At 37.0% G+C, this 22,515-nt stretch overlaps 2 protein-coding genes across 6 annotated transcripts in view; one reads left to right on the forward strand and one right to left on the reverse strand.

Annotated features, from left to right (window-relative positions):
- Positions 1-22,515, reverse strand: part of LOC127987483 (E3 ubiquitin-protein ligase RNF123) — a 129,198-nt gene that overhangs the window by 45,333 nt on the left and 61,350 nt on the right. Inside the window, exon 36 of one of the 3 annotated variants that reach the window (XM_052589824.1) lies at positions 20,614-21,045. The exons of the other annotated variants lie outside the window; for them this stretch is intronic. Within the exon in view, the coding sequence (XP_052445784.1) occupies positions 20,946-21,045 (100 nt within the window). The 3' untranslated portion in view covers positions 20,614-20,945. Of the gene's footprint in view, positions 1-20,613; positions 21,046-22,515 lie in introns of those variants that run through there. 3 annotated transcript variants of the gene reach the window in all.
- On the forward strand, positions 8,936-21,470 carry LOC127987486 (amphoterin-induced protein 3-like). 3 transcript variants are annotated; one of them, XM_052589832.1, is made up of 3 exons: positions 8,936-9,797; positions 10,016-11,421; positions 20,924-21,470. In XM_052589832.1, exons 2-3 carry the CDS (start codon positions 10,126-10,128, stop codon positions 20,993-20,995), a joined length of 1,368 nt encoding a protein of 455 aa, XP_052445792.1. In that variant the 5' UTR covers positions 8,936-9,797; positions 10,016-10,125; the 3' UTR covers positions 20,996-21,470. The 3 variants fall into 3 exon arrangements, with proteins under 3 accessions (XP_052445792.1, XP_052445791.1, XP_052445790.1); XM_052589831.1 differs by having other exon boundaries at positions 8,937-9,797; positions 10,021-21,470; XM_052589830.1 differs by having other exon boundaries at positions 8,938-9,797; positions 10,016-21,470.

Raw genomic sequence — 22,515 nt, forward strand, 5'->3', positions numbered from 1 at the left:
GGCAGCTGCAATGATCCGCTGACTTTACCAATTAGGTACTTTACCAAAAGTGTTGCCAAATTGAGTGTTGCATTTTCCTCATTCAAAACTATACTAATGACACATCTTGGGTACTGTAGTCTGTGGTTGTAGAGATCACTAGACACTGGAGAAATTCCTGTCCTAACATTGACAAAAACGGATTCAGAAATTAGAAATGACAAAACTAAAACCCAAGCATAACTTAAACAAACCAAAACTCGAACAAAACTAACAGAAATTGAAAAAATAAACAAAAAACTAAAAGTTAAAAACTAAAAGTAAAAAACAAAACGGAACACAAAATCAAACCAAAACAAACCAACCAACAAAAAAAAGTTCAAACAAACACAAAAATGTCAAAACTAAATGCTAACCAAACCCCAGACAGTCACAAAATAACTGCAAATCAAAACCAGGTCAAGCCTAAACAAAATCTCTCAAACACAAAAGCAAAAAAACAAAACAAACCCCCAAACAAAACAGTACAAAAACAAAAGAACACACACAAACTAAATATAAACAAACAACTAACCAAACCCAAACTAAAACACAAACGAAACATGTTCAGACAAAAACAAAACAGTCAAACAAAAACTAAACTGAAACACAACATAACACAAAACCAAGCAAACCAAACCAAAACTCGTGCAAAAAAAGGAGACATTTTTTTTTAATCCAAACGAAAAACAAAACAACTCAAAAGCCAAACAAACAAACCAAAAAATATCCCAAACAAAAGAACAAAACAAAAAAAGAGAGAAAATTTATTTTATGTGGAAAATCTGGAATTGGTGTCAAGCGTGGAGAGTGGGGAAGGCTGTGTTTTTTTTTTAATAACATATTAATGTTTGCACATATTCACTCACTGACACACTTTACCCCACTATCCCCTATGCTCTAAATTTGTGGTTGTTTCAGAAGATATGGAGCTCCAGAAATGGAGAAACTAAATCCTGCAGATATACAGACACAAGAGCAAACCTTTAGGACGTCTGTAGTGGGAGACAAACACTTGAGCAAATATGTTTGTGCCCGCATACAAACTCACCCAGCTGGCTGCCGTGTTTACAAGACACGGCTGGCTGTCATGCTAAGTTAACAATACAGTGCACACGCAGAAAGACATGGCCGGGATCAGCGCTCAAACAACAGAGGTCTAGTAAACAAATGAAATTAGACACAAGATCAGTGCCCACAGACACTGGCAACCGGGCAACCCTCCTGCTGTGCTCTGAGAGCGAACGTGCTGGCAGTCTCAATCTCACCGCCTCACACAGTTTTTATTTTTTCCACATCACAAATATTTTATTCCGTCCAATAAAACAAAGAAAACTTTCAAGAAATGCAAGAGCTTTAGTTATGCATAAAGGCTGAAATGAAAAGCTGACAAAAACAATTGGCAACAAAAATGTTTTGTTGTTGAATAGTCATTTGATCTCATATGACCCAATGTCAGGGCCTGCAATAGCAAGGTTTGACCAGTGTGGCACTGTAACACAATTCAGCCCTCACGAAGCCAAACCAGAAGTGTTGGAGAGCTTTAGAAAACTACAAACAAAAAATGTTGGCATGTGTAAAGGCCCTGATGAACTCTTAGAAAAGTTATTTATTTATTTTTTCTTGGTTAGATGTAAAAATAATTTTTATATACGCAAGAAGCGCTTAACTGTTAGTGAACATCTCAATACTGCTGAGAGCAGAGGACGGAGCTTCTTTAGAAAGGGTTGCTTTCAGTTAGAATTAAAACTTGATTCTCTCATGTAAAGCAGCTCTATAGAATATGTATACGGTAACTCCATATTTTGACGAAGTGCCAAAGCTGAATAAGTGATCAAAGCCTAATGATTAATTTGGTGAATTAACTGATGATTAGTCAAATAATCACTCTAATAATCATTAGATTAATCAATTATCAAAATAACTATTTGTTGCAGCTCTAAATTTAGTTAAAGCTGCAGTAGGTAACTTTTGTAAAAATGTATTTTTTTTTTACATATTTGTTAAACCTGTCATTATGTCCTGACAGTAGAATATGAGACAGATAATCTGTGAAAAAAATCAAGCTCCTCTGGCTCCTCCCAGTGGTCCTATTGCCATTTGCAGAAATTCATCGCTCCCGGTAAGAAACAACCAATCAGAGCTGCGGTCCGTAACTTTGTTTGTGTTCAAAATTTACAAAATGAACATAATAAGCGAGTACACCATGAATCCATTTTCCAAACCGTGTTTTTAGCTTGTCCTGAATCACTAGGGTGCACCTATAATAAGTGTTTATATTCAGACTATTTTAGATTGCTTCGGGGGTACCGCGGCGGAGTAACCCAGTACCTTTGTGATTCTTCATAGACATAAACAGAGAGAAGTAGTTCCGGCTACAATGTTCTTCCACAAGCCGCAAGCAGTTCTGTTTATTAACCGCTAGAGCGTCAAAAGTTACCAACTGCAGCTTTAATCTTAGTGTTAAGAGAGCATTTAGAGCGGTTCTGACTTCTAACTTACAGCTAAAGCCATCAACCACAGTTAGTTTTGATAAAACTATCAGATCACACAACAACAGAATGCTAAAAACTGTAATTTAAATGTTTTAACTGACCTAAAGCCATTATTTACATGCTTTTAGGTAGCTGTAGGACTTCACGGCTGCCAATTCATGTTTTTAATGCGAGTCAATGTTTACCTTACTGAATGTAAAGGACTCAGTGTGTGTCACTTTATAACAACACTAGATCAAAGACACCTACTTGTGATTGAAACCCCAGGGGTCTCATTAATAAAACTCTCTGTAGATTTAATCCTAAACGTGTACGTATGCACAAAAACTATATTTTGTGTATGCACAAAAGTTTTCAGATTTATGCGCACATTTGGTGTACTTTATATATCTCAGCCAGGGGAAGATGTGTGTACATGCATCTCCACCTCATCCTCTCCCCGAAATAACCATATATGAAGCTTACAACGCCTAGTTTTACTATGCGTAACCTCTCATCTGCATATCATTTCCATGCATATTACCATCCACGTGACACCATATTTAACACCGTAAATGGTACAAGGTATCAAGAAAATATAAGATAAGCAGTATGAATGCCATTTGTGCCATACACAATTTTTATTGGTAAAAATCATCCAGTATTCTTATGTTTTAGCATAAATATATCAAAATCCATGAAAACAAAACTGTTTAAAATAGTTGGTATCATTCTTTTCCACTGGCCAAATAGTATTTCAATTGTTTTAAACAATTAGAATAAAATGTAATGTATGCTGTTTTGCTGATAAGGTGAACATCTTTTAGTCTATATTTATTGCAGTGTAAATATTGCCCAACACAGCGCGTCACTGTCAAAGTAGCCTATTTTCTTTTTTTACATAGAAATTGTGGAGATGCCTTCACACAGCACCAACACCTCTATGCAGCTGTGGTTGTACGGTAAGATATTAATCACTGGACCCATTCAAACCAGACGATATAGACCTTTCCACCGAATCCAGCAGTGTCCCCCACAGTATTGAAGTGTGCATCATTGATGTTTTTGCATAACATGAGATCTGCGGTTTAATTTGAAAATGAATTATTGTGCACCTATAGCACTCCTCACTCTCATTAAACAGCATGACAGAGCAAAAGTGATCAAGCGCATCCACTAAACATGCCTAAATTCGTATAATTTTTTACTTCTACGAAATGATTATGCAATTTCAGTGATCATCTCTATTAATAAGAGTGGAATATTTAATGCAAATGTGTATATCGAAATTAAAACAGGTTTTACAATTGTTGTTTACTTCATTACGATTCTCACTCAAGGAAAAAGAGTGCGTACGCATGGTCTTGAATGTCCGTATGTTGTGTATATATTTATGTAAAGTTTATCTTTTATAAATCCTGATATGTGCGTGGAAAATTGCTTATGCATTTTCTATGCCCATTTTGGGCATACGCAACGTTTATAAATGGGACCCCAGAACTGTTCCCTAAACAAGACGTTACGTCTCTTAAGTGACACTTCAGACACAACATTGCAAGTTTTTTCGTTTATTATCATACCTGCCAACAAAAATACCTTGGTTCCAATGCTTTGAACTGCTGTTGGATTTCTATGTTTGCAAAAACAGATGTGCGGAGTAATACAAACAGTAAAAATATTCAGTACTGATGTACAAAATATCAGCAATTTAGAGAAACAGCTTGTTTAAACAAATGAGCGTACTAACAGTATATATATCAGTCACTAAGAAACAGTCGAAAAATATATTTGGGTGGCAGTATTTATTCCTATATACAAATATATCAACCCATTAAAAAATAAATTTGGTTTGTAAAGCATCCCAGTATTACAGAAGGTGTCTCTCCGAGAGCAGAAGCCAGTAAACAGGAGAGGCTATTTGTGGTGTCTGTGGCCCCCAACAGACAGACACTGACTCACTGGCCTCTCTCTGAGACTCTACTTCAATCCTGCCTCTCCCAAGCACAGCGGGGCTGACAGATGAGCGTGGGGGAGGCTTTTGGAACAGCTACCATCACTACACACACGGCTCACGATTCCCTCACATCCTTCAAAAAACTGCCCGCATCCACTCAAACTACACTTGGCATGCTGTTAGATAATTAGAGCCGCTTGCAGAGCTAACAAGGGGCCCTTGGGTGAAAGGGTACATATGGCTGTATACAGACTAAGGGGTGAAAATGAAAGGGAAAGTGTAGTGTTTTTCAATAAATGATGAAAAAATGAGACAAACTAAACACTATATTGCATAAGCTGAAGCATTTGTCATTATACAGTGATAAACCAATGGTTTTATCTTGTAAACAGCTTTATTTCCAGGCAGAGCGATACACCCAGAAGTTCAGATTGAAACAGATTTTTTTAGAAGCCATAGCATTCTTGTGAGCAATATGTTTGAGATGGTCAGTGAACAGACTGTAGGTGTCTGAGGCTGAGACTACCATGAAACATGTGCACTACCCGCTAGGACACGTCTCCGACCCACATATTCTTTATTCATGGGTTTCATCTTCACTGTATATGAATAATATACACTTTTCAGTGTATAGAACCGATGAACTGTGACACTTATCTAAATTCATTCTAAAGAACCTTGTGATTCTTGAGTTGCTACATACATCCACACAAAGAAAGGACACTGCACAAAACAGGGATTCATATAACTATAAAATGGCGCATGAACTCAATGTTTTATTACGCTCAGGAATGAGAGAGTAGACAACAAAAGAGGCAATTTAGAGGCAACATTTCAAATCTTTCTCTTTCAGTTTGTTCCTCTATGTGAAGTCTGACTTGAACATTTGTAGAGTATGGCATAACAGCCTGCCTTCATTTTCTTTTTGTGTTTATGAATTGTCTGGCTGCAGGTTTTTTTGGGCGTACTAAAAAACATCTTAGACTGCAAATCGAACCCAATTCAAGCAGTGTCTCGACAATAAGGCAACATCCCATCTAATTGCCAGTGATCAAAAGAGACGTGCAAATGAAGTGATATTTCCAAAGTCTATTTTTTTTAAGAACAAGGACATTTGTGAGTAATTACCACAGAATTATGTGGAAAACAATGAAGGGTGGTCAAATCCATCGATATCCCATAGCATGCTATTATCGATATTGTGCTAGGTACTTATAATACATGATAAAATACATGGTACTTGAACACATACAATGGTGTGAAAGTTATTCTTTAGTAGAGCAGAACAATGCGTGTCATAATTGCGATTTGCAAACTTGTAAGTGGGACTTCTTAGCCGCAATACAGTCTTTCCCTACAAAACAAAGCTTTTCTGGGGCAGATTCATGTTACTTTCAAATATTTATTAATTACTAATTAAATCATTGATATTGTATTTAAATTATTTTACTTATTAAGTAACTTTATTCAAATTGCTAATTAGGCTACATTTTGCAATCCCTATAAACCTTAATATAAATGTAACTCTTTATTATTTAAATTTGAGTCAAACATAGAATAGTTTAGCCTTTTAGCTTTAATTATTATTATATTATTATTTTTATAAAAAAATGTAAACTTGGTTAACAAGAAGAAATTCTCTGAATAACAACATATCTGAATAACAAAAAAAAGCTTAAGAAAAGTTAAACAATTAATTTCAGTTAGGCAAGATGTTCAGGAAAAGCCCAACCAGTAAAATCTGTACAGGTTTATGTAAAAACAAATAGCATGTTAATTAATGTAGGTAAAAATGAATTACATAAATTATCTTCTCTGCTGAATAAAGCCATTTCAGATCGGGCTGTTCTTCTGAGGTAAATTCCTCATAGCAGGACATCTTTCAAAAATGAAAATTAGACAAATCTTGATTTGATATTATATATATTATATATATATATATATATATATATATATATAGTGCACCCTGTTTGTTTGGTTTATTTTACAAAATCACAAAGTTTTGATGTTATTTTCAGTTTACACAAAAGTAGGCTCTTTTTAGATTTTATTTAATTTTGTTTTATCTGTATCTGAGTATTTAAGGTTTCTCTGTGAATCAGGAAAAATGAATGAGCTGACATTAAAAATGCTGCATTCAATTTTATCTTTAGAAGGTGAATTTAGATTACAAATATTGATTTCAGAAATGTTTAAAGGATTTACGTATGAAACACAAGTATACTTTATATGCAACGGTAACTAAATTCCCTAAGAATGAGCAGTAATCCCTTACTTAACTGTATTTCACCCAATGCTGCATGCCACATTACTTTGTTTTTTTCCTAAACGATCAACTACCCAGGTATTGAGACCCAAATGTCTGTCTTGGATACATCACCAGACCCCTGAGGTCTTTTACCATCACATCTATCAACCACTGAGGGCCGAAAGTCAGAAGCATCAAACAAGTCAGAAGCCATGGCATTTCCCATGAGTCATTTTTAATCACCTCTTATCTTCAAAAAATATTAACAAAGTGTCAAATAGTGATAAATGGTATCACCAAAGCCAATCTTCAGAACACTCTTGGGAAGAATAACACTTTATCTGGAGTCGCCTAAAACTTTATGGTGCTTGCAGCAGTTAGAAAAAGCTTTCTAAGATGGTTCTGGAAGCAGATGGATATGTCATGATGAAGAGAGCGTGGTGAAGACGTCAGCAGGGACGCCATAATAAGCAGTTAGACGCTTCACTGGTTCTTGGGTCAAAGTTATCAAAAGGTACAGAGCAACTTCTGGCTCAAATTGATGGTTGTCTGGAAACATATACAGAAGAGACTAAGCTATTAACCTTAGGGTTCCTCTTCCTGTCTTCCAGCATGTTTCCTTTGCTTACAGAGCATTGTTTTTGAAAAATGAGCAAGCTCTGAGCCAGGAAACCAATTTTCCAGAACAATGTTATATTGGGGGACTTTTGATAGTGAGAAGCTTAGACTCAGTCTTCACTAAACGCTCCGTGAAAAATTTCGCCTGAGGAAGAGTGACAAGAAACCTGTCGAAAACGCAAGCCTCGACCATCAGTTATAGATATTAAAGTGGCGAAGATGATGAGAAGTAATGGGTTGTGTATTAGAGGGACTCAGAGGATTGTGAGAGCGTGTGTGTATGACTACTTTTAGACCTTTGGCAGTGGCCCACAGCAGTGGTTTCAGAGGATAATGCAGGCTGACAGTAGTCAAAGCCTGTGCAACTATAACTGAGGGACAGAGACAGCTTACACAGGCAATAACACACACACACACACACACAGCAAATGTGTGCTATAAGCAAGACAAAGACATTTATTCATACATAAAGATTCTACAGGCACAGAAAAAAAAAAAAAAAAAATCAAGGACACAGATACTCCCACATCTTTAATTCATGAGGATGAGTAATGTCAGGTTTATAGTGTGCACTCAAGCATAATGAATACACAATGAACAGGATTTTCAAACTTTGTGAATTGCCCTCAGTTACGAGACTTGCAAGAACCGCTTTTGGTGTCACTGACATCAAACCTGGCACAACACGATGACTAGTTTTCAAATATCCAAATGCATGACTTCAGAACACTGATATAGGACAGGTATGCAAACAAGGATTATCATTGCAGTGATTTTACAGTAGTTCCATTTTTGCCTTTACTTCACAGTAGGGCTGTGCAATATGGCCAATTTGATGAATTTTGCGATTTCGAAACACCCAGACAAGCTTTACAGTCATAAATGCATTCAGTGTGAATTTGAAACATATCACCAAAGAAAAACAATTAGAGCTCTATCAAGAAGTTTTAACATGTCTCTAGAACAGACATAAGTCAAAATAATCACTAAGTAGAGGTATGAAAAAATGTCTAGAGATGTGGCAAAAAAGAACATAAAAAAAACAAAACAATGCACCACAGACAGTGTGTGTGAACCTGGCATTATGTATGCCCGGTCTGTTCTGTTCTTGTGCTCCATATTCTCCATATACATATCATACTGGGTAAGGTCGGGGTCACAGAAAATAATGCTATAAAGTGATTTAGAAATTGTGCAGGCTCAAATCATGATTTTATGATGATTTGGATTTATTGCACAGCCCTTCTTCAAAGGACAATGGAAAAGCATCAAGAAAGTGCCAGAAATCAGACACTTTCCCTTTAAATGAATAGCTAATCACAATTAGATTTCAAAAATAAATAAATTAATATATATCATCATATGCACAAAGCAGAAGTCATCTATAGAATCTAAGCAGATAAAGTGATAAAATCACTTTACAATTCATATTAATACATTTTAATCCAAGCAATTAAGGCTTATTCAGATCCCCATTAACACAAATCAATGAGATATTAAAGCTAGAGAGTAAACATAACATAACCAGCAGGGGAGGCTCTGGCAAACACTTCCCTTCATAATCTTTGCCTCGAACCAATCAGTACTCAGAAGAACCCCCCTCCAGAGTGCCCCTCCTCCGAAACTCCATGCCTGTCTGTTTATAGAGCGCAGAGAGATGAGAGAGAGACGGAGAGGGAGTGTAGTACACAGTCAATCTCTACAAAAGTGCGACAGAGAGGAAAAGGAGGAAGACCCATACAATTCTGAGAAAATTAGGAGGAAATTGAAAAAAGGATAGAGACTGAGGAGGAAAATATTTTGATCAGAGACCAGGATCTGGAAGCGGTACCAAAAATATCATGATCATTCTTTGTGCTTTAATCTTTTCACCAGTTTCTCCAGATGCCACGTGGATACTGGAAGCTTAAAAGTCACTGAGAGTTAGTAGCCCTAGATGTCCTTTGTCATTTGAACAAAATGAGCAGACAAAATGTATGTCTAAAATTGAAGGACTACTTTCTTCTGTTTCTGGAGCAAGACTGACAAACAACTGTGCCGTGTCTGTATCATCTGTTTTTTGGTTTTTTTTTTAAACGTCTTTCTTTTTATGGTGGACTGTTATTGCCGACCAGGGCTTATGTGACACATTGTGAGCCTGCTGTTCAACTGAGGGCAAGATTATACTAACTGAACTGGACAAGGATGCTGACTTTCTCAAAAACAACCTCCAGCCTGCGGCAGCAAGCTAGCTCTTGATTTAAGACCTCTTCTGTTCCATCTCAGATGTCAGGACTGCAAAACAACACCAACTGTTAAAAGGATGGTGCACAGAAGCTTGGGCTCAGCCTTGAGGACGAGGACAAAAACAATTGCTTTCCCTTTGATGACTTGAATGGACAACTCTCTCTAAAAGACTAAAAGGACTAAAAATCTGGGGCAGTATTCGAAATTCAAACAAGAGTTATGAGGCGGGATGTCTGGAATAACTGTTGGCAACCTTGAGGTAAAGATAATCTTATCGTCTTCAACTTCTAAGATTAGATTTTTGTAAGATGTGAGCAAGTTGATTAAATAATAATAGTCCTCGCATTGATGCACTCTCGTGCCTTGGGCTGACAGAACAATGCCAAGTTGGCAAAGATTTATTGAGCAAGACATCCACTGTATTACATAACGTATGTCTTCTTGTTGTCTTTTTGTTTTGCAATCCAATTTTTTAAGGATAGAAACACCTAGCCAAGACAACAGCTTTGAGTCAAACAGAGAGTGGACCTCTACCCTGGTGAAACTCTGGCTGCTCTGAATCCCAAGCAAAGCATCCTGACGGCACAATGCTGTGTGCTCAGGGTGTGGCCGCACCCCTAATGCTGAGCTCTCTTCTGCTGCAGCTAGTCAGAGCCAATCTACCTTCCGGCTGCCTGATTGCATCTGATATCCTGAGTTGCACCAACCTTGGCCTCGACCAAGTCCCGGAAGAGTTACCTGTAATGGTCGCGACACTGGACTTCAATCACAACCGCTTAGAACGCCTTGAGGAGGGTGGCTTCGCTGGTCTGCCCAATCTTGACACCGTACGGTTAGCCCACAATCAGCTGAGCAGACTCACGCCTGGAACCTTTCGGAATACAAGCAACATACGCCATCTGGACCTTTCCTCCAATCAACTGAACATTATAGAGGAGCACTACTTTCAAGATTTAGTAGGAATAAAGGAGTTACTCCTTTACAACAACCAAATAGTGAGGGTAGAAAGCAAAGCCCTGAGTGGTTTGAGCAACCTACAAAAAGCCTACTTAAGCCATAACAGACTGACAGATTTCCCCTTCTTTTCTATTCAAGAGCACGCCAATCTCACGACTCTGGATCTAAGTTCGAACCGTATGCCCAACCTTCCCGTCAAAGACATCGAAGCTCTAAAGGAAAAGATACAGAATGGGTTGTTCCTGCACAACAATAGCCTAATTTGTGAGTGCTCCATGTACGGCCTGTTTAAACAATGGGAGTACAGAGGTTTTACCTCAGTGACAGATTTTTGGGAGGAGCATACTTGCTTGATTTACGGTGAGCAACGTGCTATGGTGCGTTTTCTCAAGCATGTGCGATACTTTGAGAATTGCAAAATTAAACCTCCAGTGAAGAAAATTAGCATGGAGGCATATGCTGGGGACTCCGTGATGTTAGATTGTATAACATCATTAAAGGGAAAACATCTCAACTATTCATGGGTAACCAAAAGTTACGGATACCTCGCTCCTCCTTTTAGTAACAATATGCTGCAAATGCATCCGAACGGTTCTTTGGAAATCTTTGCAGTACAAACAAACGACTCTGGGGTGTACTTGTGCATGGTTCAAAACCATCAGGAGTCAAGCAACGATTCTCTTGAAGTTAATGTAACCGTGCATACCCGCCGTCAAGACAGCGAACCCTTTAACACTGGCTTTACAACCCTTCTGGGCTGTGTTGTTAGTTTGATTTTGGTCCTTATGTACCTCTTCTTGACACCCTGTCGCTGCTGGTGTCGCAAACAGCCTCTACCAGCAACACCGAATCTTGCGAACGAATGCAGTGCCCAGTCGTCTATCCTGACACCCACACCACCTGCCACGGAGGGCCCAGGCCGTAAGGTCAGTAACAACAAGCATGTGGTCTTTCTGGAACCCATCAAGGAGGCACAGAATGGGCGGCTGCAGGCAGCACTGGCTCTTGATTATCCCAAGCTGGCCGTAACACGGAGCGATGCTGACTCGGTCACTTCAGTCTTCTCAGATACCACTATTGTGCCATAGCGGCTGCTTACTGTCATCCCAATGACCAGCTCAAACGAGCACTTGGGCCCTTCAACATGTCAGTCTGCAACTGCACAGCTACTCAGGACAGATCAGGAAGTTGGCTTTGCAAGCCCATAGCAGGGAGCAGGACAGAGCAGATGCAATCATAGAAAAGAGATATAAAAAGGCAAAAAGATGGAGCAAAGCGCTCCCAAGAATCAGCTTTAAGTATTGACTGAGTCACGACGGTACGAGAGGAAGGAATTGGTTTGAAAGTACAAAAGCTGAGAACGGTAAAATGCTTTGCCTTTACCACTGCTTGAGCCTTGATAGATTCATATGAATGCTTTGTCTAGAGCCTATAACCCACTGAATACTGCATCAACCCAACTCTACTCTAGAAATAGCATGAATGACATGAAGGAGAATGACAAGTGCATACTGGATTTCTAGTTTTTTATATACTAGAATATAACTAGAATGTTTTTTAGACGTCCTTTGTATCCCTGTGTTTCAAACTGGCAATTTGGTGAGTAGTTAGCAGCAGCAATCAATTTTTGTAAGGGGTCATGCCCAGTTTGCAAATGTAAGGGTTTGGGCGAGAGAAAATGCATCTATACAATTGGAAATGGTTGTAAAAAAAGACTTGCAGCTGTGCAAAGTGGTGCTCCTAACTTATCCAAATTGATGTGGATATCAGACAGAGATCACATCTCATCCTTAGTATGATTCTAAATTGAAATGGATGCATTTTAATGAAATGGAATCTGTTAAAAAGTACATTCCCCTCTCCTTAAGCATTTCATGTTTCCCCTTGCCACCCACCCACCCCTCCCCTTCCACAAATCCCTACTTTGTTGTCTTCTTAATAAATCCTTTTGCTTCGACCCGAGAGGGAAATGTCTGCCTTCTTATTCTAAATTAAAGTCTTTATGGCAAAGGTGAACATTCAAACTACACAACGTGTGTCCTAGCATTCCTGCTTTTCTATTCCAGAGTCAAAATTAAAATGTGTGTGCAAATGTTCATAAGAACATAACATCATCAATTAAAAACAAAACATGACCAATTGCTGCCAACTCCATCATGACAGAAGTTGTGGGAAATAACTGGGATCAAACCTAAATGTTTGTGAATGTCATAGCTGCTTTTGACAATGGCATACACAAATGTCTATATTTGGTTCACAATGGCACGCAAACGTTTTATTGACCAATGACAAACCACAAATGCTCTCTCTGGAGATATGCAGAGACCCACAAGTTAAAACATACGGGTAAATGGAGAATTTAACAATAGTGCATTACCCTTGAGCCGAAGCCCATCTTCCCCAGAATAACTGCATAATAATGAGTGTGTTCCATCCAAAACTGTTTTACTGTCACTAAAACCACCATCATCATAACCATCATCATCATCCCCTCAATGTTTTGTGCCACAATTCTAACCATATCTGCATGGACACACATTTTGACATCCAAGGCATGAATAGTCTCCACCTAGGCTCTGGAGTAGAAAAGAGCGGGTTTAGATGTGCCACTACTTATTTACAAGAACAGTTCTGCTAAAAATGACATTTCTTCCATCATTAACTCACCCTCACTTCATTCTAAAATGGTATGAAAGTCCCACAGGTTTGGAACAATCTGAGGTTGAGTAAATCATGTATAATTAAATAAATTTATGTAAATCAGAAAAATTATCCACAATGCCATATTCTTAAGTATTTTAGTCTAGTTTCCTGCTAAATATTCACATTTGAGTAGTCGTAATATTGTAATATCGGGAAAAAAAACAAAAACAATACAAAAAATAGGTGTCATATTCATAATATTTTAATATAATGAACCATTTTTTATAAATTACATTTGTTAATTTTTTTAAATAATGTTTTGTAACAGTGTTTTCTGGATTTGGTTACAAAGCTTACTATTGCTATCTGATAAAATATTTCTAACCTTAAAGCACCAATGAATAATGGCTCATCTTTAGCTAGACAATTTTACATGGTTTCACACAGTAGGATTTTATATACAATTTAGGATAAAACTGAATTTATTAATTACTTGCATCTGACAGTCATTTGACATCTCTCAATGAATATTCACATGACCAAACCTGTACATAATTTGCCACACTGGCACATCTTACCCCCCACCCCTACTAAAGCAGTTTTTTTAAATGTCTTACAACATCCAGATGCTCAAATATACCAAATTCCATAATCGTCACCACTCTGAATGTATGCTCTACTGGGTCCGTGTCTTTTTAAGTTGTATAAAGCTCCTGTTAATGGACTTTATACATCCAGGTGCAATTGTTGCCTTTGAGCTGTGTGTGGTCCACCTCATTAGTGTTTTATTTATCATACAGGATCGATACAGTCAAAGAACAAATGTCAAAACTCTGACAAAAATTAACAACAACAACAAAAAAACAACAACAGGAGAAACCTGTGCTTTTTCGATACCAGTTTCTTTTAAATATGTGTGTACTGTAGTCCATCATTAGGAAAATAAGATTTCAAGACGGTCCCCAAAAACACATAAGGTATGACTAAAATCTTACATTTTTGAAAAAAGTCATGCAATATAAACTAAAACGCAATATTCTCACTGTAAAAATGCATTATCACGGAAGTTTAAAACACACATACTCACAGTATGGACTTATCAATCACAAGCCAGGACATCACTCTATATTACAGCTGAACGTGTAAAAGGAAATCCTATAGTCATAACATCTGCCGAGCTGTAATGCTGGGTTAAAAACGTTCTTCCTCGTGCACCATACTGAGCTTCAGATGTCTGTGTGGGATAACCAATATGGGCTTTTGTTTGAGCCTCGAGCATTAAAGGGTTCCAAGACATTTTGTCTTTACCACTGCTGCTATATGACATGTAGCTTATTGGTACACATTGGCGACATGTTGGAAACAGACTAGACCTATATCTGGTAAGAATATATATTTAAAAAAGTTAAACAAAATAAACGCATGGGATAAAGCAAAGATGTTTGACTGTATTAATTAGTTAAGGTGCAAACATGTTTAATGAACAAAAAATGAAGGGAAGTCCGTCAAGGGTTGGGTAATTTAAGTCTATATACAGTGCATATTATATTTTTGGTGCATTTGGAAATAATCATTTTATTTCTGTTCCTCGCAGTGCATTTGGTGCGGACAGTCCATCACAGCTTAGTAATTATGTGAAAATGGATATTATGTTTTTAATTCACTTCATTCATTGCAGAAAGGCCTTGGTCAGCTCTACACTGAAAATAAACATGCTGCTTTAGTCTCCCATAATGCAGTCACATCAGCTCGGCTTTCATTTCCTGGCCTTTCTGCAGGATTTCCACCAGTAAAGCTCAGCAGGACAAACCCAACAGTTTTGCCCAACAGCCTGTTAGCATGTAAATGAGGAACGAGTAATTGATTAGCTTAACTCCATTCCAGAATGCTTTAAGCAGAACTGGGATAGAATAAAAACTATTTATTTGAGGGAATGAGATTACTTATTTAACTACTGTGAATGATGTGTAACCTTAGCAATCTTGACAAATGGCAAAAAAAATAATAATAATAATAATACAATAAAAATAACAAATAAATAAATAAATAATTCAGAAATTGATTGCTTTGGGTTAGGTTTAAAAAGCAGATCCCTGTGAAGAATGACAGAGAAATCACCCCCCTTTACAACATCTTTCATTTCCTGCTGTTCTGGCCCATCCATTTCATAGGTATTTCATCACAGCTCGACAAAAGTCTTTCGATCACCAGCAAAAAAAAAAAAAAAAAATGAAAAGAGAGGGTGCTCATCAATTGAGATTATTTACAGTTCTGATGAACCTTGCAAGCAGGCCAGACTAATAAGAGCAGAGATTGGCCTCCTACAAACACTGTCTGGACAGATTTAGTTGTAATCTACATCTGAGATGTAGTACATTTTTCACTTGTTCGGTCATTCTGGGAACTGCAAGGGTGAAAGCAAAGCTGTGATTAATTCTACCTTCAGAAAACAAGCAGTTTTGCTGCAGTGTGTTGACAAGTAACTGTACAAGAACAACATACTTTTAAATGAGTTAAAGTAACATTTATATACAGTATAGACAATAGTCATACTCTGTGGAACACAAAATGAGATGTTTAGCAGAATGTTTATCCTGCTCTTTGGCATACGACAAAAGTAAAAAAATAAATAAAAGAGGTAAAAATGCCATAAATATCTTAAAATTGGTCCATCCAACTTGGTACTATACCAGCGTTTCTCAATTCCAGTCCTCGAGCCCCCCAGCTCTGCATGTTTAGCATGTCTCTCTGTTAACACACCTGATTCAGATGATCAGCTCATTACAAGTGAACTCTGTGTAGGGACCATGTCAATAGGAACACAGTTCATGCACGATGTTTATTGCTCCCTACTCCCTGAGCAGGAGAAATCTGTTAAGTTTACTTCACACTTCAATGCCATTTTAATGGAACATATACTGTATGTTCCTTTCAAACTGGAATCATGGCAGAATATCCTGTGGTGTCCACTTCACAGGGCACTTTCAAATAGAACAAACGTCATTAGTTTGTCCTAAAAAAAAAGAAACAATAAGAGAAATATAAAACAATGTGCAGAGCAGGGGGGCGCGAGGACTGGAATTGTATAATAGGCAGGAATTTAAGCTCTCATTCAGTGAAAATCTTGCTTGACTCCCATTGTCACAAAAGAAAGAAAGAAAGCTTAATGGAATAGTTACAGATTGACTTTCGAAAACAATCAGGAGTCACATTTCCACATTTGTCCTAATTACTTACATCACTGGGGGAAAGCTAGCATAGTCAAAGATGACAGAATCTCTAAAATATGGCTTTAGGGTAAAGGTCCAGCAGCCTTCATTAACAATTTATGACGTCTCTCTTGACTTCAACATAAAAAAAAAGACCAACAATCTGAAACCTATTCATCATGAAGCTAGAAATAAAATCAAGGGATGGCAAATTGCAATATGAAGTCTTGGAGGTATCGTACAGGTAGTTTCTAAAGCTCAGAAAATGTATTTTATATAAAATGTCAGATATCAATAAGATGGAATTACAGCATTGGCCTAGATTCTTTTAAAGTGGAAATCAAATCACACTGGAGAAAGTGGAAAGTGCTGGGCGTCAGGAACCAGATCAAAGTAACAGCAACCCTTGCAGGTCAGCCTTCTCAAATGCACATTACTATTGAAACACACACAAACAATGCAATGAACCATAATGATTCTCACAGAAAACTGTAGAAGAAGAATAAACAATAAAAGATGCTATACAGCATAACAGGGACTGGTCAGTGCCTGAAATATTTTTTCTCATTTATTTTCTTCTTAAGCATTCAAACTGGTTTAGCTTTGGGTATCAATAGCGCTACCATTAAGGACTTCCCCCCGTTAGATGTGTGTGCAAGCGTATCCTTTTTCACTCTCTAAACTTAACAGGATGTTTAGACATGAACTCTGAGCCTGGAGTCCGCTTAAGTTAATTAGCAGGCATTGTTAATGAGCGCTCTGAGCCGGCAGTTAGCCGCTCCGCTGGTATTTGATGAAGCAGTCCAGAGCAGGCTTCTGATGACTTACTGCTATTAGCACTGTACAGAGCAGACAACCAATTAAACATCACGTTCAAAGACTTTCACCATATTAGTAGCGATATCACAATGGAAAGTACATGTTATAAACATCTGATGAATGGTGCTGCAAAGATTCATGGTGCAGCGCTGTAGCCAAACAGCACAACAGAGGTTTGACAAAAACCTTTCTGATGCACAGCGGGCCGGGATTTCGTTCAGAACAGGAGAACGCACTCCCACCAGGTTTTAATAAGAGAAACACCTCCGAAAGATGTGCACGTCAGTTTCACAGGGAAAGGGTGAGAAAGGAAGTCTGCAGAATATGAGGGGGCACAGATGCACAGGATTCTGGGTGGAAATATCAGGAACTGTACAACAACAGAAACACAGATGCAATAAAAATGTAGGGCTTTTGAGCAGGGCTGGATAATTAATCGAAAAGTAATCGAAACCGAAATTCAGAACTTCTAACCGACTTAATTTTCCCATGTCGGTTATTTCGTTTTTTTAATCCTGTTAATACTTCCCCCTTTAAAGCATACTACCGCGTGTGTAGCCACATGACTCTGCCCCGTCCAGTCAGTGGCATAAAAGCAAAATTATTATTATTTAGAGATCCCATGTTCGCGCAGCTGCATTGTGACACGAACACTCATATAAACAGCTGTGAAGATCGCGCGCACAGAGGAACGGAAAAACTAGTTGTCAGCGCTGTCCTGTGATTTATTACTAAAGTAGCTTAGAATCTCAAAACTTATTATAGCATATTTTTCTAATTTTGAAGGAACTATGCTATTTACAACCCACAGCCTCTCAATAATATAGAGACGGTATGACTAATTCACACACACACAATCACTCGTACTGGTACTGTGCTAATTTATCTTTATCTGATCTTTATTTATCTCTTACACCGAGCAATAATCTAGAAGAAATGTTACGAACATAGATAACATAACTGCTGATAGTGAGCTATGATGTCATATCGCACCTTTACTAGTCAATTTCAACTGTCTGGCTGATCTGGTCAGATTAATCATTGCTTGGTAATTGGCCAACAAAGTATTGACTGTTGTCTGAAGTTTTGTTTGATTACAATCCATTACATCTCTTTCTATCAAAGTTATCTGATATTATCAAGATGAATTTGTTCTGACAGTTTAACTCTTGCGTTCTTGTCATATTTTATTACCATTTTCTAAACTATAGCAAATAAACTGATAATGTGAGAAATGTTGAAGGTGTCTAAATAAATGTTGGTTTGACTGTATGTTTAATTTTAACAGTGCTATTTTACATTAATTAATTATTCGTTTTCTGTACCTGGACACTTACAAACTTGAAAAAACTTAAATGCTGTGTAAATAGCACAATAAAATAAACAGAACAAACATACAAATTAAACACTTTCAAACAGGGCACACTGGTACCACCTGAACAAGGGGCCCTGCTGACACCAACTACGGCCCCGCTTACAGTACAAACCTTGTCAGTGAACTATGAGGGCAAAAAAACAAAACAGAAACAAAATAATAGTTCATTAATCTTAATCGAGGTAAAATGTTCAATTAATCAAGGTTTTGATTTTAGGCCATAATTGTCCAGCCCTACTTTTGAGTCAATAGTATTATGAAAACTATAGAGGCAGGTCCCGCCATTAAACAAAAATTAAAAATGGTAATAGCAACTTTTTATCTCAACGTTTTGACTTATTTTCTCACAATTGCAAGTTAACTTCTTGTAGTTATGACTTTTTTTCTCAAAATTGTGCAAAATAAACTTGAGTTATAAAGTCAGTATTGTGTGATATAAACTCTCAACTGAAAAATAAAACCGTATATTAAGATTTAAACTCGCAATTCTGAGAAAGAATTTTCAGAATGAATTCTGAATTCCTCCGAATTGCAAGTTTAAATCGTGCAAATCGGACGCAATTGCAAGCTTATTTTTCACAATTTTGAGGGAAATAGTTCGAATTGTGAGAAAAAAGTAAAAATTGCGTGATACAAACCCGCAATTGCAATAAAGTCTCAATTGTGAGATAACTCGTAATTCTGACTTTATAACTCACAACTGAGAATATCACAATTCTGAAAGAGAGAAAAAAAAAGTAAATATGAAAATTTTGGCTGATGGTTGTTTATATTTTAAAATCGATAACCAATTTATTGCACAACCAATCCTAAACCAAATACTAATTTCAGTGTGGTCTAAAACTAAATCATAATTGTTCTCATTTTTATGATATACCTAAATAAACTAAAGTCTCTACCTTATAAAACTAAAGTCTACATGAAATGGTCTGGGGAGAACTTTAATTAGATATAAACACCTTTTTTCACTCTGCAAACGCTTCAACTAGGGAGCAATTCTGCAAATTGAGAGCTCCATTTGGCTGCTTTCATAACGGCTGCACTGAACCAGTATTTACTGATGGGAACGTCGACCACCTGTGGTGTGGAGTCTCACAGAGCAGGGAATCATTGCAGAACACTGCCATCTCAGCCTATTACAAAAACGCTAGTTTATTATCACCATAACCATCTAATAACACCCCACAGCGTCCAGATTTCTTATTTTTAAGCACTGCAGGGAAAAAGCAAAGCTAATATTCTGTACTTCCATGACTGCATGTGTCCATGAGTCACCGCAAAGCTTGTGAGGTGGTGACACATGTTCTTGCAGCTTTGACAGGCCCGTAAACCACGAGTTGAGTGATTCAAGGTTCAGAATTGAACAGTAAGTGAAAATAGTCATGACAAATAAAGGGTTTGGATTCCAGAGGGATTTATTCACCCATTTTCTTTCTGGCAGAAGCCCAACCTACCGTTCTTCCTCAATTGGATACGGTTCTTTCCTGGCATTGATGGCTCCATAAAGAACCTTTAATATCTATGGAACCTTTCCATTAAACAAAATGTTCTTTAGGACGGAAAATTGTTCTTTTAAGAACTGTTTACTGAAAGGTTTGAGGAACCAAAACTTGTCATTCTATGGCATCACTGCAAAAACACTTTATTGGGAAGAGTTTAGATACACACTGAAAGCGCAAGAACTCAGACACTGGCCATCACACCTCAAAGGATGGTCATCTCGATACAGTTTCAGACGAGTGAGAAAAGCTCAGGCGTTCCTGCCAGAGCCGGTCAGATGGGCGAAAATACACACATGCAAATGCATGACGGAGCAACAGGGATGTGATGCTTTGTGTTGAAATGTCCTTGGTGAGACAGATGCCAATGTAATTAATAAGACATAGGACAAACTTTAAAGGAATGTGCGAAAAAGGATTTTCTTTCATCTGTTGAACACAGAAGAATAAAGAGCTGCTCTTTTCCATACGATGAAAGTGAATCCGGAAGGATGATTTTGAGATGTTTTTGGACAAACAAAACAAACCATATGATGGTTTTGACTTAGCGCAGACGTGTACTAGTATGTCATCTTATATTATTATGATAATTTTATTTATTTAAAAAGAGGATAACATGGAAATTGTCCTGAAGTTCTCATCTGTCTTCAACAAAGGAAGCCATACGGAGTTGACCTCTCCTTGCCACGATGTTTTCATTCTTAGGTGAATTATTGTTTTAATAAAAATCGCACAAATCCACAAAGAAAAATCCCATCTTCAGGCTTTCTGTAGGACGCATCAAATGTCAGAGACAGTGCATTTGAGAAAATCCTGAATAGATTGCTTGTCCCCGTTTTACACTCTCATTCTGATTCTCTCATCTTTCTTTTCTTCTCTTAAGATGTGTCAATCCAGACCAGCGGTCACACAGCAGGCTCCTGAAATATGGACCACTCGTGCGTTTCCACAATAATCTCTGCGGCGAAGATGACAAACACACCTCGGGCCGTGACCTCCTTTTCACTGCAAGAAGCCATACAACTTCACAGTCTCACAATAATATTTCTTTGTACAAAACAGAAATTCACCAGACTTTTCCTGAAAACACTGCCCACGCACTGTGTATCAGTGAGGGATCAAAAACAATGCTGATAATTCAATGAAAGACAATGATGTTTACAACTTCTGGTTGGAAAATCATATTTGTAAATGCCACATCAATCTTTCCTTATTTCTTGTGTAAAGCAATAATGAATGAGAATAATGTAGACAAATTTACTAAATATGAATCCCTCCCTTTGCTCGGAATGTTAAAATGGTATTCTGACTGTGAATGTGATCTGTAATGATGCATTTTGGGAATGACAGGACAGCATGGCACTGAAATAAAGAGAGGTGGAGAAATAAATAAATAAATAAATAAAATGTCTTCAATAAAGAAAATCAAACCGTTGTGAGTTTCTTTTTAAATATTTAAATGCACAAGTCATTAATGATGTTTTCATTGATATGAAAGACCAATACCTGAAGACAAATTAAAGAAAAAAAAAAAGTACAGCTAACAAGCTGTTTTCTGCAAATGTAGCATTTTTTCTGCAAATATTGCAAACATGCATTTTCTGCGATATAAAGTGGGAACTATTTTACTTGAGTTTTCAGTAGGCCATATCAGATCTGATATTTGAAACGAATGTTGACAACAAATGTTTCATAAACAAATTAAAAAAATGTTTCCTTTGTTTCCATTTTAGCATGTTAAGAAAGCAACACTGCTCACTTTCATTTAGATTAACTTGATTTATTAAAATAAACTAAAATACATAGTTGTACATTTATTTAGAAAATACTATTATAGGCATTAATATGCCTTGACAAAAAAATAACAGATAAATGACAAAACAACACAACAAAATTACTAAACTTGAACTAAAATTAAAATGGAAACTGACAATATAAATCATTTAAAATATTATAAAAAAAACTATAATATTATCTCAATGACACCAAAATAACATAGGGCCACAATCTCACTAATTTGACCAATTCAATATGGTAATACTACTACTACTACTACTACTACTACTACTAATAATAATAATATACTGTAAAATAAAAAGAAAAACTGTATTAGTAAAACCAATATTTACCAGTCAATTTTGATTTTCAGTGTCACTTTAAAGATCTGGTTAAAAAAAAGAAATAAATCGTCATAACTTTCAATATTAATGGCTAAATGAATAATGAATAGATGAACCAAAGAATTAACTAATTAATTAATGAAAGAACAATATGGTGCCAAAATAGATAAGTAGTTACAGTAACAAAATGTGCTCTGCAAAAAAATTAAAAAATAAATAATAATAATCTAATTATCTATTTTACACATTTTTGGCTGGTAGAAACACTGCAAGCCAGTGGCAAAACAAGGTCATCACTCCCATCATTATCAATGAAGCTGTCCACACTGCTACACTTGTAGTGTAGACAACATCA

Source organism: Carassius gibelio, chromosome B22 (genome assembly GCF_023724105.1).
Source record: "Carassius gibelio isolate Cgi1373 ecotype wild population from Czech Republic chromosome B22, carGib1.2-hapl.c, whole genome shotgun sequence".
NCBI classification, from domain to species: domain Eukaryota; kingdom Metazoa; phylum Chordata; class Actinopteri; order Cypriniformes; family Cyprinidae; genus Carassius; species Carassius gibelio.

Bases quoted from the DNA above. Each gene is read 5' to 3' on its own strand.
- LOC127987486 (XM_052589831.1), top strand. From the start codon at position 10,126: ATGCTGTGTGCTCAGGGTGTGGCCGCACCCCTAATGCTGAGCTCTCTT.